Below are 16,692 nucleotides of genomic sequence, written 5' to 3' on the forward strand. Positions count from 1 at the left end.
CTCTCTGGAATCAGGCAATATAAGAACCATGATGGTGGGACATTCTGTCACTTCACAGTTGTCCAAAACATATGGTTTGTGCCAGGCGGACATGATTGCCAGTATTTTTTCATTATTGCAAGAAATTCCATTGACTCATTCACAAGTCAAAAATGTGTTTTATCTGAAAGAAACATGCATAATATTTGCCACTTTGCAATGAAAAAAAATTGGGGGGACATTTTGGGCATTGGGGGGGACGTGTCCCCCTTCAATGTATATGCTGACTACTGCCCTGTCATGCATGCATAATTAGGCTACAGTTGTCTGGGTGCGCAAAGGGGAAGTGTGCTGGTCTTGTCATACAAAGTTTGATGGAGTGTCAACTGGACAATATGGAGATATTTGCATCTTGAAAGCTGGACTACAAACATGGATAGACAGGGAGAAACACACGCAAGTCTAAGGGGGTGATCACACAGAAAGGAGACGCTAGAGACGCGAATGCTTCAAAGACGCTTGAAACACTGGAAGCGCTTATTCAATGTGCTAGACAAAAAAACCAGCAAGGAGCGCCTGTGGAGTGGGGATGCGTGCGCAACACACACACACACACACACACCTCCTGTCATCTCCCTATCTCTCCCCTTGAATATAGTGTTTCCCTCAAAGACAGTAGAGACAGTACTAGCTTACATGAAACTATCACGAGCTATCAAATCAAATCCAACTTTGTTTATATAGCACTTTTCATACATAAAAATGCAGCACAAACACTGTGAACTACGAAATAAGGTCACCAGCCCTCTCACATATCCCACTGTCTGAAAGTTAACTAGCTGCTATGACGATATCGTCGTAGTCAATTACATTGTATTCACCAGACAAATTCGTTGCGGTGCTCGCACAGCTCCATGCGTGTCTCCTCCTGTGTTTGTTCGAGTACTGAGGTGTGCGTGTGTTGTATAATTCTTAAAAATCAAATACTGTCAGGATAAATTTCTCCTCTTCGGATTGTATTGTGTTGTCTGTCACTCGTAACTGCCGTAAACTGCCGTAACTGACCAAACTGCCGTAACTGCCACAACAAAACAGGAAGGAGGATTTGATTGGCTGCCTGGGCCAATGACAACAGTGACAAATGGTGCTACTCGCGTTGACGCTCAAAAAGTTGAAAATATTTTAACTTTTCAGCATCTACGTGCGTCTAAAAATGCGTGTCTAAAAAGACGCCGGAAAAACGCCTGTCTAAAAAGACGCTTGAACGCCATCAGATGCGCTGTATCACCGTATCATAGGAAAAAAAATTGTTTTACTGGTGTCGCGCTTCTAGCGTTTCATCTCTGTGTGATCGCCCCCTAAGATGTGGTAAGATACGATATTCCTCACTATATGAAGTGACTGATAACAAGATCTGTATAATGGATTGTAAAGAAATTCGTCAGGATTTTATTTTGTAGACAATTGATCTGTATTTATAGCATGATAGGATGACAGTACAATGATGTGTGTGGTATCACTGGAAAGCTCTGCTGCTGCGCTTTCATGTGATATGTGTGGCATTTCTGTGCGACCCTGCATTCGTGAGTAATCCATCCAAGAGTAATGTGTGTGGAAAGCTGTATGAAAGCTTTGTTATACATAATTTTAGTGTAACATTGTCATTTTTTTTCTGCTGTGAAAACATTGGACTACTAACAAGTGCCTGGTCTTGTCGGAAAGCTATGGTTCTGCTGTTTCACATGATATGTGTGGCTTCTCGCTATGACGCACGGTCGCGGAGAAAATCCATAGAGAAGAACAGGTGTGAATTTGGACGCACTATGCGTCGTTCGCGCCCATAGGATTAAAGTGCCAAGTTCTTTACCAAACCTACTGTACAGTCCTACAGTTTTGAACTGTCCGTTATGCTTTGTCCTATAAGAGAGAAGTTGTGTGCATGTCAGGTATTATGGGTGTGTATACATCTGTATGCAGATGATGAACAACTTACACACTATCTGCAGTTACTTTCAGAATGTCAATGACTTCCCATTCTCCAGAAGTGATTGGTGTAGCTTTGCCCTGCATGAGTCAGAACAGACTATGAGTGGGTGGGAACATGCTAAAACATTTTTTGATATTGTGCAATATGTGTGATATTCTACAAGTCTCAACAAAGAACTCATTTGGCTGGTATAATATTGGACCACTGGCTAAAATAGATCATTCTGCCTACCCCAACGACATGATGGATGTGCTTGTATTCTTTGGTGTCGCTCATCAACAGGTAGTAGCTGTTCTTGTCAGCAGCAAAAACTGGCTCTGGTGGAGAGAACTAGGAAGAACAAGTGTGTTATCATATATTCTCTGACTTTTTAACAACAAAAGAACTCAGTGGCACGTATTTGTAAGGCTATGGATACACATACAATACTTGTTAGAAGTATGGCTTTGGTCTTTTCATGGAATTCATGAAAAGAAAGATATTGAATATCCTTTAAAAGTGTGCTGGACATACCCGTCCAATCCATCCAGTGGAACTTTTCACCTCCAGATGCTGTAAGAAATACAACCAGTTTTTATTACTGCAATAAGAAAGACTTTATAACAGTATAGCAGCCTTATCAGTGTAAATACAAAGAGACATTGCAACACAGAAATTAATTTTGAAACCTGACATGGAAAATGTACAGGTGGCAAGGCCTTTCTTTGCGTCAAGCTGAACATGTCTGAACTTTTTTCAACCAGGTTAATTTAAAAACCAACAGTGTAAGCGCCACTTTGATCACCAACAAAGAAGTGTACAGTAAGAGTTTGTGACATGGAGCTCAGGAAAATTAGTAGTAGTTTAAAGGATAGGTTGACATAAGTCTGTGGTAAAACAATACTCAGATGACAGTATGTACTTTTCAAGTGTTAAAGGTTGCTGCATGTGTCCCTGTTGTCCATATACTGGAATGCATTTTTAGCCTTGCTAAGACCGGCACGTATGTGTACATCGCAAAATGTCAAGGTAGCGTCCCCCTTTTGGGCATGCAAACCCAAAGATCCTATTGATATCAATGCAATTTGACATGTGTTTGGATTATAATTTTGACACGTCTGTATGCATTTATTTCTTGTTAATCAAACATTTGTTTTATAGACATGTCTAATAATTGCTTTGCACCCTTGCCTGAACCTAAGCTTCTCAGATACCTCAATATGTTAAGGTTGATAACCGTTGTGTCCCTCCAGTCTTCTTCCATCCAGGTGGATCAATGACTCAACACAGTGGCTGGATATTACATTTTTGGACATCTTTATTTGATGAAATCACCAGATATGGTTAGGCCAAGTGTTGTCTGTAAATAACCAACCTGTTATTTAGCCAACTGTTTGATTTTTGGCAGAGATTTAATTGGAGATGACAGTCATGCTGCTGTACTGTAAGACTGTACTGCAGCAGCCTCGCACTCAAGCTAACGTTAGTTGTTCATCAGTAGTAACTGTCACCAGCATCATTTACAATAATGACAGTAAATATTCATGTTTATTTTGTGCCTTAAATCGCAGTGTGAACGCCTTGGTTTACCTGCTACAATACAGCTTTCCACCATTTTCCTGTTTCTCTCCTTATGTAAAAGCGCATTTCTTTTCACCAAAAGGGGACATAGAGTTAGCGTGGACACAATGCTGGCCAGTCGATCTGTAACTTGAAGCCAAAGCCTGAGCTGCTATCTTCTCTTTTTCTTACGACATGGCAGGGATAGAAATCGGACATAAGCGTTTTTGGATTTATCGTTGGTGCAACCAGCTATACAGCAACTTTTTGGCATATCGTTGTCAATTGAAACCAGTTTTTTTAAAGTAGAAATTTGGAGACATGTTTCAGTCTCCTCTATGTGCGCTGTTGCAGTTAGTACTGATATTAGCATTGAGCTCAAAACATCAATGTGTCTATGCACAGCCACATGGAGCCACTGCATTAGTTATTGCTTCAGGAAGAGATATTTTCACAGCTAGTATGAATAAGAGGAACACTTACATCTACAAATAACTTTTTCAGTGTACATATGACAATGTGAATTTTGTTTAAAGACAGACTTGAACAATGTTGACCTATCCCATAATCATATAAAGAATTATGTGTGGCTGCATTCAGCTCAGCAATGCATGGCAGCTGGTTAGCAGTTGAAATGAAGGCAATTTAGACAAAATAAACTACTTACATATCTATAAAACCTGACCATATCCCCACTTTCAGTAAACAGTGTTGCTGTGTGTAGGTTTTATTGGTACTGAAATGTTTTGTGTGCTGAAAAGTCATCAATAGCTGCTTGCAATTTTACACTAGCATTACACAAAGAAAGTAACTGTGTGTAACACCAGTGTAAAATTTAATGCTATACATTGCTCTAATGTAGAAAAACAATAATAATTGTTCATAACATCATGTTTCACCTCAGCGCGATCCCACGTAGATTCACTAAAATTGTAGATCTGTAAGATGAGGTGGTTTTGTACTCTCTTCAGCCATTGGACAGCAATACGTTCATCTGTCACCCAAGTAACAGTGGCCAAGTAGTGCTCACTGAGGGCAAGAAAAAAAAGATGGCACTTTGTTGTCTGTTTCTGATTTCCATTTCTTGATACAAAGCTAAAGAAAATAATAGAGGCTGTTTGATTACCTCATGCTGAATGGGGCTGGAACAACAACCTCAGTAATACTTGTTACGTTGTCAGTGTCCACAACAAACAGTTTCACAATAGGGTTGGGAGTACCAGGCTGCACAAGAAAACAACGTAAGATACACTTATTGACATGCGATCCAAAGATCCGAGTACAAGCTTGTTGGAGTCAAACAAGCCCTAGATGGATGTCCCACCTTTGGATATGGAATGGAAACAGTGCTGGGGTACTGGTTGTCGCCATACCAGGAGTACTCTATACTATGGACCTCTGTGTCGTTGAACTGAGCATAAGCCACGTACTTCCCTCCAGGTGACCACCAGAAGCCCTGACCGGATGAGAACATTTCCTCTGGAAGGGGGAAAGTGTGGAGATGAGTTAGGATTCAGGACTGCATTGGGGGTCAGGTTTAGGGTTCAATTCCCACTACAACACCTGTGCTAAAAAATACATGTATTGATGAACCTGTAGGCTGCATGTTGCTGTTTTCGTATGCAGGTTCTTACTGCAGCTGAAGAATTTCATCAGTCTTGTTTTATGTGATTATTTAACTATCCTACTTACAAAATGCATTGTCATAAACAAGGACAGTTATTTGCTCCTTCCTGATGTGACATGCTGGAGAAGAAAGGATTTCACGAAAACTTGTATGGTAAATCTGTACTACAGTGTCACACTATCATTTCCTGATAAGAAGACAATATGTGTGTAGTGTAAAAAGTATACGGAAGTGAAACTTCTTCAAGCACCACTGACTCAGAAAAGTACAGATTATAGAATGGTTGTAACTCATCTGAGAATGTAAAAGGTCTCATACAGTACTTTGGTGAAACAATTAATAGACATCTAAAATGTGACAAAGACCCCAAACAGATACAATTTTTTTCCAAGGGGTCACAAGCCCCAAAGGTTAGAGACCAATGGTACAAGTATAAATAAGCATAAAATGGATATACAGGTACACCAGAATAGTACTAAAGTTTCAACCATTGATACTTTGTATGTTTGTATCCAACCCTTTATGTGTTAATGTCTTATTTTGGTAGCTGTTGTCAATGTACTTAAGTCAGTAACTCAAGTTAATTCCCAGTTAGTTTATTCAGTATTTAAACCTGACATTAAAATGTGATCTGTATGAGGCAAAGGCCAGTGGATCAGATGTCATTCTAGATAATTTATAGCGAGATACACATCACATGTTAAAGGGTCTAGGTTGAAAATACAGAAGTTTTCCTTTAATACCAGGTGGAAATGGGCCCTTATTGTTTGACATACATGAATTATCTACACAATGTGCCACTTACCTTCATACACCCAGTCCGGGATCCCATTCAAAATCAGATTCTCCTCCCCATTGAAAGTGACTTGCCGTGAGGGCGACCCGGGGCTAGTCTTTATATACACATTATTTTTCCAAACATAGGCCTGAAAATACAAGAAAAATATAAATAAATCATTCAGTAGAGACAGCTTGGTTTGTTTTCTGAACCCTAACAAACACAGTTTGAGCCTTTTTGCTCTGCTCAAGTGTTTGGTAAGGGTTGTGCTCGATTGCCTCGTCTATCACCCACTTCAAAGCTGAAATGTCACTCAAAGTTATGCACATACAACCAATCATTTGTGTGTCCAGGCTTACCAGTTTGTGCCCTTGAGGAGCCCAAGCAAAGTACTGGACTTCGTCAGGAATGTCAGATGGTGTGAAAAATTTTCTGAAACAAAGTGAAAAATGTACTATTATTTTATTTCAAAAGCAATATTCCACTTTAAATGCAAAACATAGACCATTTGGCCGATGCTTTTAACTGGAGTGCATTGCATTATTATGAGTGCAAACATTTAACCATCTATAGGAAGCAAAATACTTTGTGTAGGTGTAAAAATAAAGCAATGAAAACACATTGTTCAAGTACTTACTTCAACTCCAGGTCATAAAGTGAATATGAAGCTGTAAATGAATGCCGCCACAGCTAATGGGACAAAAAAAAAAAAGACAACGCTGTGGTGTTATCACTTTATGAGAATATGCATCAGATTTAAGTGACTAAAAGCTTAGTGTACCTTGGAATGGTTGCTCATGAATGCAACATATTTGTGGTCAGCGGACAGCTGATAATCATAAGCATTCTTTTCATCCTGTGTAGGGAAGAAGAAATCTGTTGTGAGAGTTTCATAGAACCCTGCTCATGACCTCACAGACAACACTGCATTTGTTTGGATAGGTATGTAGTTTCCATGCTGATTTCATGTGGTTTATGTTGCTGACACAAAAGATGCATACAGACGCAAACGAGAAGCACGACTTACAAACTTGTCTTTGCTCAAGAACTCCTCTGACCCTCCTGTGAGGATGTTCTGGAGGAAGACTGAGCCCTGGGACTTATTCAGAAACTCATGATCTGTGAAGGTGAGAAAAACCACGTGCAAAATTGAATATTAGATTTAAATCATGGGGCAAGCAAACAAATCCCTAAAGACATCAGCCTAACACTTAATAATAATGGTTCAAAACACATGCAAATAATACAAATGCATGGATCATGATTATTTATGAATGAATGCAGGATGTTTCATGAATTCTTGCTGCTCACCATTAAGAGATAATCAAGTTTATGTGATTGGTTAACACTTAAATGGCCACTCTGCCAGTGGTGCTCCTTTGGGAGGAACCAGGGAAGAACATGGCCTCCCAAATACGATTAAGTCAAGTCTTTGGTTCTGGTACAGCGCTGCTGCTGCTGTTGTTGTTGTTGTTGTTGTTGTTGTTGTTGTTGTTGTGTGTGGGTCTGATTTGCTAGCATGTGCTCTTGCATAATTTGTTGCGGCCCCTGACTACAACAGTTGTTATTGGTACATGCCCCAGGAGCTTGTGTAGTGGATTTGATCTATAATCATCCACAGACTGCAGACAAGCAAGATACAGTAAGGATTGTAAGACTTCAGTTTACTGAGGCATGCACCTGCACTGTACTGGGTATCCTTTGCGCCTTAGACAAAGAGCAGACCCCCTCCCTGATTGTCATTGTACAATTTGTACTCTGAATATAGGGTTCCATGAGAACTGTATTCTGGTCAGGGTTGAAAAACCTCTGAAGCACTATTTTACACACCACTCAGTGTTTAACTTGCTCCTGAAACCTGGCACCTCTAAGCCTTAACAAGTGCTTCAATATCAGGTGTACAGAGTCATCCAGTGGGCCGGATTGGACCCTTTGGCAGGTTAGTTCATGCCCACTGAGTGTATGTTTGACGCCCCTAGTCTAATCTATATTGTATAACTTAGAATCAGCATATTACACTTTAAAATCGATGCTTGACAGCATCTCTCAAACAAAGTGTCCATCCAGTCATATTTTAAAGGCATTAATGACTCGGTAGACATCTGTGCACCAGCTGTGTGGAGTGGATTCCCATTATGTACTGGTCTGTTTCGTGGAATGAGCCCATACAGGCCTGCAAGTTATTAAGAAAAAAAAACAAATTACTTCTCCTGAGTTACATTTTGGGAATTGCACGGCCCAACTTTTACTTTTACATACTTGCAACTAAAGGTGTCGATATCTTGGCATCTGCTGCACAGATTTTGACCATTCTTTTTTTTTTTTTTTGATGATTTTTTCTGGCATTTGTCTTATTTGACAGGACAGATTTTTCACATGAAAGGGGGGAAGAAAAAAAGGGGATGACATGCAGCAGAGGGCAATGGGTTGAAATCGAACCCCTGGCCGCTGCAGCAAGAACAATGCTTTTGTACATGGGACCCCCGCTCAGCTACTGGGTGCCCTAACCATTCTTTGTTTTTTTTAAAAAAACAATCTGTTTCTTGTGAGTCTATCGTACGTCCATAAAATTCAGCGTTGGTGGGCAAAGTGTTGCTGACCGACTAGTTTCTGTTCTGATTTTGCTTTTGAAATGCATTTTTCTGTTCCTGCTCCTTGATCCCAGCTAATTTGGTTGCACACAGATTTACAGTCATTCACTGATGATTCTTCAAGTGTTAACTCATCACATATACTCATAGTGATTTGATCATTCCTTAAAGGGTCATTTCAGTATATTCCACTTGGACCCTATTTTCCATGTTATTGGATGTAAATGACTAATCGGAACAACAATTTTTGAGATTGGTTCATTAATGAGAAAGACCATCACAACCTGCAGCAGTGAAACAGGCTTCAATGTAATCCTTGCAGGCAATTGAGCACCATCATTTTATGTTCACTGAAAGTGTTTTTGACACTGACAGGTACAGATTGTCATACTAAGTGCCTGACAACATTATGGAAAAGATCCTTACAGTGATAGACGTTTTTGTTAAAGAGTAAGATCCTTTAACCAGAAACAACCTCGAAATCGACGAAGAAACAGTAGTTTTTATCATTGCAAAGCACTTCATTGAACGATGATAGAAACAAAACAATTGTCGCAACTACCGACTTGGCTCATCTCTCCACTGCTCCAACAATCACCAGCTCTGGTTTGGTTAAAATAAACCATTAATTCAACAGTTGGATGTAATGACATGCTGGCTCTATACACGCTAAAATTGCTGTTTATTTAAATGGAGTCTGGTGTGTTTGGCAATGGTGATTTCGGGTCTGTTTCTTATTAAACAAAAAGGATCTTACTCTGAAACAAAACAGTCTATCTCTGTTGGGATCATTTCATTAATCTTGTCAGACACTTGTTATAACATTCTGAGCCTGTCAGTGGCAAAAACAAACACTTTCAGTGGATGTAAATTGATGGTGCTCAATTGCCCCCAGGAATTACAGTACAGCCCGTTTCGCTGGACAATTTCAAAAATGGCTGCTCCCTTAATCACATAGGATGGCAGAGGAGATACCTGCACACTAATGTAACTGGGCTAGAAAGCCACAAAAAGTCCACATGCTGAGATCAATGCAAAAATAATCCATTTATGGAGGCATCTGTGCACAAAAAAGGTGCTCAAGTGCAAAATAAAAATGGTAAAGAGTGAGTAAAAACAGCAGCAAATATTTCAGTCCTTGACTATCAAAATGAGGATGTATTTGAGTTTTTGCATTGATCTCAGCCTGTGGACTTTTTTGTGGCTTTCTAGCCCAGTTACATTGGTCGTCCTTTCTGGTGTGTCTCTTGTACCAACTCACCCAAGACAAACTTTTACATGCATGGACTTAAATGAGGGGATCAATCCAAGTCAATAAGTAACCAGAGAGAAGGAGAATACTGTAGCTGATGGATAATAAAGTATCCTCAGTGACACATTTACGCTCCTTTTTACAGGTTTAATTCTCCCACCTGAGATCCACCTCATGCCAAAGGACTTTGGTTTCAGTGTATTGTTGAAGACATCCTCCAGGGTGAAGGATCTCTTGTTCTTGTTCTCATCCTTCTCCTCTGAAACACACATTAGAAAGTTAGAGCTTGGCAGGAACTTGAAGGTCACAAGTTACAGATATGATATCAAACACACGCACACCGTGATCACCATCATAAAACGAGCTCAGTGCTGTTAAGGCTGTAACTGATAATGACAAGTGGAATATTACTTACGTCAGTGTGTATTTGAGGGTCATAATGGGAATTGTCAGTGTGTACTGAGTGAGTGTGATGCTATTTGAGGGCGCGTGCTGTATCAAAGAAACTAAATTGTGATCCCCTTTGTGATGTAACACCCTGATTTACGCCATACATGAAATAAAAAACAGTTTCCATTAGGACATTTTTGGTGCATCAGTGAAGAATTGCAATTTAAATCGGTCCTAACGCATCATGCGTAATGACGCGTGCGTAATGCACTTATCTTCGGATGTGTTTAATGGCGCGTCGGATCACAAATGATGCGCTAATGCCAACATGTGAATCATTTAAAAGCAAAGACTTACCTTTCAAAAATATAGCCGTGGGTACCGCTATCAAAATGACGACCACCGCCACCCCAAAGACTCCGAGGAGCACCTTAGCGATGGAAACCTGCGCAGAGTTGAACGGACAAAAGTCAGAAAAGCACTCCAAAAATGCTCCCTGTGAGGCTCACCCCGACATACCATCGACATGTGAGTATAAAACCAAACACCAACCATTGTTTTCTGCGCTTAGGTGAAGTGTGTGACCGATATCCGTGTAAATCACAACTCCATCGATCCGGGCGGCTGCACGCGCGGAGAACACTAAAGTTAGAAGATAAGCTGCTTTGCTGTTAAATATTATCTCAACTGAAGTTTCAAAGGTGGGACAATAAATGTCCGGCGGAGTAAAGTTCGTCAGCTTTGATGGTGTTCCAGTGTTTTGAGGAAGTGTGCGTCTGCCTGTCAGGTTGTTCCCCAGACTGTCCGCTATTCAAAACATTGATTCATTCATACGTCGATGAAAATCGTGGCCATAAAGCCGTCTTTTTAAACATTTTATGACTGTTATTTTACATGCAAACAACAAATTACATAAAACAAGTTGCATTTTTTGTTCAAAACCGCAACAAGTTTATACTGTATATTAATAAATGCATTACTCATGTGTAACAGGGACTTCCCACCAAGCACCAGACGTCCATGGATGTTATGATTATTCCGTTTACTGAGAGAATAGCATGAAATAGTCATAGTGTGGCTGCACAGTTAGCTCTCAGACAGGCTCAGGCACTGACTCATGGTACTATGTTTGCTTATTATCATGCAGCTGCCCAGGCAAAGAAATTCCACCTAAACAAATGCCGAAAGAAAAGCAGAATGCAGAATATTGTACATAAAATACATCTTTAAAATACAATTAATATGCAGAGTATAAGAGATGGCTCAGGCAGTATGCCACCTAATGAAGGATATTCACCAGCACATAAGCACCCACTCCAGACTTCCATTTGCTAATTTGCTAATTTAAAGTTAGACATGGTGGATTTTTAAATGGTGGATGTGTGTATTTTTAGACTGGACGTGCTTTTTAGGCCGAGAAAAATTAAGAAATAATGAATAAAATCATGGACCAGCAGAGTTTATTTCTGGCGGAGTGGAGAACATTCTTGGAAAACAGCTTTTAGTAGCACGTAGGGAAACTGAGGATGTACTGATGAATTTTAATGAATACAAATATTTTTAGGAAAATAAAAAGAAATGTGAAACATGGACAAATATTCAAATTAATAGAACATTTCACAGACATTGTAGACCTTGTTGCTTTACTTGTAACATAAAAATCCTTTTCTAACTCATCTGTCTCTGTTTATTGCCAGTTCCTCTTTTATCAGATTTGATAAGACAAATAAAAGACTAAAGCCATTTGCCTGAATACACCTTATCAGCATGAGATTATGTGTCCCAGTATTTTATGAACTCAGTGCTGACATATTCATGATTGGGAAACAAATGGCCATTTAACAGCCCTGAAAAATACATGAGGCATTTGATGTTACATCTCTGCCGGTTGGTCCACCACTTTGGTCCAGACTGAAATATCTACACAACTATTGTATGGATAGCTAAGAAATTTGGTACATACAGTCATGGTCCCCAGAGGATGTACTCTTGACTTTCCTCTTTTGTGCGAGTCATTAACTGTATATAATAATGGACAAAGCTACAGTGACGTCACCCATTGGCATGTGGACTCCCACTTTGAAGCCTTGAGTTTTGGCCGTTGCCATCTTGTTTTTTTTTGGATCCAGATGTGACCATATTTGGAGAGGATAGCGCTGCAGAGGAGCGAGGGTTGGATCTGACTCACAGAGTGCTGCAACGCTTCACAGAGAGCCTATCACTCAGGCAGCCCTGCCCGTAAATATGGGTAATTTTGGGCCTCAATGAAATGTAAACGGGTGAGTAAAAAAAAAAAATTCACCCCCTGTTCCATTGTCATGAATGTTGAAATTAGCTATAGAGACCAAAATGTTTTTTGTACCAGGCTGTGAACATGTTTATTTATGCTGTAAAGTTGGACATTTTAACATGGGGGTCTGTGGGGATTGACTCTGTTTTGTAGCCAGCCTCAAGTGGCCTTTAGAGGAACTGCAGTTTTTGGCACTTTCGCATTGGCTTTATTTTTCAGCCTCGGAGGTTGCTGCTTGGAGCCAGCATGAGATTGACATTTGTGGACTGAGTTAACTGTCAGTTAACAATGAAGGGATGGACTGCCATAAAATTCAACATGTATTCATGTCCCTAAATTGTAGTTGGTGATCCCTCACCTTGACATGTAGCGCCATCATCAGGACCACATACGTACCTGCAAAACTGATGTCCTTGCCATCAGCCTCAGCTGTACTTAGTGTTTAATGTTATTTAGCAAATGTTAGCATGCTAACAGGCTAAACTGAGAGGATGAATATGGCAAACAGTATACCTACTAAACATCAGCATGCTAGCATGGTCAATGTGAGCATGTTAACATGCTGATGTTAGCATTTAGCTCAAAGCACTACTGTACCTATGTGCCCAGGCGGCTGTGGCTCAGTAGGTAGCAAGGGTCGTCGATCCTTGGCTGCACTATTGGGCAAGACACTGAACCCCAAATTACACTCAGTGTAAGTGTGTGTGAATGTTTAATTGATGGTAGCCTTGGGCACCAGTGGGTGAATGTGGCATGTACATGGAGTGTAAAGGTGTAAAAGCACTTTGAGTGCTCGAAAGGCAAAATCCATGTATCATCCATCCAAGGGCAGCCTCACGCAGCAGCCTGCATGGCTGTAGACTCTTAGCCTTGTTAGTGATCTAGGAGGCTACATTTTCTGTAACTCAGAGGACTTGAGTAACATTGAGGAATGACCAGTCCACTTCTGCATTGGATGACTTCACATAACTGTTGTGTGACTGATAACAGCTGGTATGAAGGCTAATAAACTCATAAATGCCATAAAATGCATACACTGTATTTACATAATCATTAATATCCTTCCTGCTTCAGCCTAGTTCCTTTAGGAAGTGTGAGAACTATGTCACCGACTGTGGGACACAAGGGTGAAAACTCAAAAAGCAGCATATTATGAGAACAGACTGATCTTTTTACAAGAAAGCGTTGAACACACTTTGGAGCAGGAGGACTAAAAGTAAAGTCAACTTTGGTCCATGTTGCCACAGACTGTGGAAGTTTTCCACTTTGTGCGTAAGCGCTGACCAGTCACAGTCAATGCTAAAAGCCTGTTAAAAGCTTAACAAATATAAAGCTGTGCCTTTATTGGGAATAGGCATCATATTGTGCACTTGTTCCCTTCACACCGGACGTCCTCAGCAAACAAACAGACAGTGGATGTCTTTCCTAATGCAGCACAGCTTGTTTGAAGAGCATTACTACATAGATGCCTCCATTTACCTCCGCACAACTAAAATCGTTTATAGGTGTCACTTTGAACACATTTGGTCTCACTGGATAGATTGTTGGTGTGTGGAGACACAGAGAGACAGACATGGGGCAGTAAAAAGAGGGGGAATAAATGAGAATGGAAACAGCCATTGAGGCATTACAGAGACTGAGAGAGCTGTGATTGAACAGTCATGTAAGTGTCTGTACAAGTGTTTCATAGGTTATTTTCTCTGTTATGAATTCTAAGTGTAGGGTTACATTGATATTTTTCTCTCTCGTGATTTAAAAACTTGGGAAATATGGCAATCAACAAACCAAAAGAATATTAAATTACAAAAATATACTGACAATAAGAAAAAGGCCTACAACTGTTAACTAATCATTTAATAACCCTGCTGAGTATTTTTTATTAATCAAAAAGAAAAACGCCAAATACAGTTTTAAAAGTCTAAAATACTTTAAAATGTCTAGTTTTGTCTGACCAGTATTCTAAACCTCAAGGTTATTTATTTTAAATGACATAAAACAGAGAATTAAATAGCTGAAACACTTGAAACACTTGAAAATTGTTGATGAATCTTTTTAGTTGAAATATGAACAATGGAAAAGTCCATATTCAAAATGCTTTTGTGTGCAACACTGACAAACTGAGTTAAATGTTGCACAAACTTAATAAAACTGAGCGTAAGCACACAATCATTTATCATAGCGAGAGCACATCTGACTGTTTATATGCTGCAATGGATGCTGGGTATTTGCACTCAACTGTTACCAGTTCTTCGAAGAGGAATGTCCAGTGTTTATTCGCAGCGATAAACAGAGACGCCCTTGACTTTGATTTAAACAGATGTTATGTAAGTGTCAGTACTATAATTGCATTCTTGGCTTGTGGTTAAGTAGAGTTTGGACGTTATTGTTTGGGAGAACTGTGAGGAAGTTACTGGTGTTAGAAATGGATCAGTGATGTTTCTATTAACATCTTATAGCACTGTGCGTATGAGCGTAATGCACTGGAGCAGCAGCTGACCTCCACACTGTCTTTTATATTAGACACACTACTGTTATCAAGTGGTGGTACTGGTACGAGTACTCAGACGTTTTAAAGTGCCAGTGCAACAATGTGAAAGTACCTGTCACTGAGAGCTCCACTTACAAACAGTTTAACTGGAAGAGCAGATATCTGTGATGTAGTTGTCTCCTATTTTCCAGTGCAGTGAGAGGTGGCTTATAAGAGAGTTCTGTTGAAGGTAGTCTTCCTTTTACCAACGAGGGGTCGGCATATTTCCAAGAAAAAGCTATCTCTGTTGGCCAGCTTGTAAGACAATCGTATAGAAGTGCCTCTTGATGGAACACTGTGGTTTCTGATTTATTACTCAATCCTCTATTTTAGTAAAAGTATGAAAATAACAATGTAAAATGCTCTCGCTTACAAGTAAAATATACTTTAAGTACAGTATCTGCCACACTGACTTTTTTCTGTGTCGGTTTTTTTAAACCTCTGTGGACCTGAAACAATTATTTACAGGAAATCAAACTCTCTGGTGGAACTACTTACAAGTGATAGACATCTGAAACGTGACACTACACAGGTTTTTTGTGAAGGAATCACAAGACAAAAAGGGTGGAAACCACCAGTTTAATCTGTAACAATGTGTTGTATTTTATCATCTTATTCATAGGTGCAGATGTGAAGACTTCGGGATTTAGGACATGTGCATTAGCCCCCCCTCCCCAGTAAAAACACGTAAGTAGCAGAGGACTTTTATTTTGACAACATGAAAGACATTAACATCATTGTTTGATGCAGATAACGAACACATTGGTGCATAAAGATTCACTAGAATGCAGGAAATGAAGTGATTGATGGAGGACCCCCAAACTCCCTCATTTCATGAGTGTCCCCACAAAGTATATTTATACGTAAAACCTTAATCTGTGAAGTAACTACAGATGTCAGATAAATATAAAGGTGTAAAAAAGTAAAATATTTGTGTCTTAAGTGTCAGTGTAAAGTAGCATAGAATTAATATACTCGGGTAAAGGCGTCGTTACATTTGTTGCGGTGTGACCGGTCCTCCTGTGAAACCACTGAGTGCCTCATAACAACTGTTTTCCATATGACTCTCCATGTGTCGGCCGCCCCAGAGAACTACTGGTACCCCTGAATGTGGATGTGATATGGAGTCATTGTATATCTGCAGTTGGCTTTTTGTCACAAATGAACTTTACCACCATCTACTGGATTCAAAAAATGTATGGCATTTATTCCGCCGAGGCCATTTGACAAAAGTATTTTAGATGCTTTTTGTCCACTGCTATGGTCTACAATCTGCAACATAAGTACCATGAGAACACTATCACGTTACCATAGTAACCCCAGACCTCCATCAGGCCTGGGTTACACCTGAATACGTTCTTCTTGTGTGCAGTTTGCATGTACAAGGGACCTTCATCATAGTTTTGATAAGCAATGTAGCAAAAGTCTGCAGATTTTTAAATGTGAATGAAAACTTTATTTATCTCATCGCTTGTTTTGAAGACAGGGACTTCTGGGAAATCTGTCATTTTACATTATTGCACTTAAAGTTATGCTATCATGTGACTTCAAATTCACAGTAAATCTATGTAGGTATCTCACAAAAACTTGTCATTATTCCTACAATGTCTCACATCTGTTATCATGAGTATTACATTACCTTCATAACTGCCATTGTGTGACCTCACTTTGCCCTTTCTGATGTGGCAACAGGAAGTTGTGGCATCCTCTGCACATTTCTCTACCCACATTT

At 39.8% G+C, this 16,692-nt stretch overlaps 1 protein-coding gene across 1 annotated transcript in view; it reads right to left on the reverse strand.

Annotated features, from left to right (window-relative positions):
* Nucleotides 1-10,886, reverse strand: part of LOC126401986 (dipeptidyl peptidase 4-like) — an 18,207-nt gene extending 7,321 nt beyond the window's left edge. The window contains exons 1-14 of the mRNA XM_050063600.1: nucleotides 10,696-10,886; nucleotides 10,501-10,588; nucleotides 9,914-10,012; nucleotides 6,938-7,029; nucleotides 6,692-6,766; nucleotides 6,548-6,600; nucleotides 6,270-6,342; nucleotides 5,938-6,058; nucleotides 4,830-4,984; nucleotides 4,632-4,729; nucleotides 4,405-4,534; nucleotides 2,480-2,518; nucleotides 2,198-2,296; nucleotides 1,973-2,043 (exon numbers count right to left, since the gene is read on the reverse strand). Of these exons, the coding sequence (XP_049919557.1) occupies nucleotides 1,973-2,043; nucleotides 2,198-2,296; nucleotides 2,480-2,518; nucleotides 4,405-4,534; nucleotides 4,632-4,729; nucleotides 4,830-4,984; nucleotides 5,938-6,058; nucleotides 6,270-6,342; nucleotides 6,548-6,600; nucleotides 6,692-6,766; nucleotides 6,938-7,029; nucleotides 9,914-10,012; nucleotides 10,501-10,588; nucleotides 10,696-10,698 (1,196 nt within the window). The 5' untranslated portion in view covers nucleotides 10,699-10,886. The remainder of the gene's footprint in view (nucleotides 1-1,972; nucleotides 2,044-2,197; nucleotides 2,297-2,479; nucleotides 2,519-4,404; nucleotides 4,535-4,631; nucleotides 4,730-4,829; nucleotides 4,985-5,937; nucleotides 6,059-6,269; nucleotides 6,343-6,547; nucleotides 6,601-6,691; nucleotides 6,767-6,937; nucleotides 7,030-9,913; nucleotides 10,013-10,500; nucleotides 10,589-10,695) is intronic.
* Nucleotides 10,887-16,692: the final 5,806 nt, after the last annotated feature.

The sequence above is a fragment of the Epinephelus moara genome, chromosome 15, assembly GCF_006386435.1.
Source record: "Epinephelus moara isolate mb chromosome 15, YSFRI_EMoa_1.0, whole genome shotgun sequence".
NCBI classification, from domain to species: Eukaryota; Metazoa; Chordata; class Actinopteri; order Perciformes; family Serranidae; genus Epinephelus; species Epinephelus moara.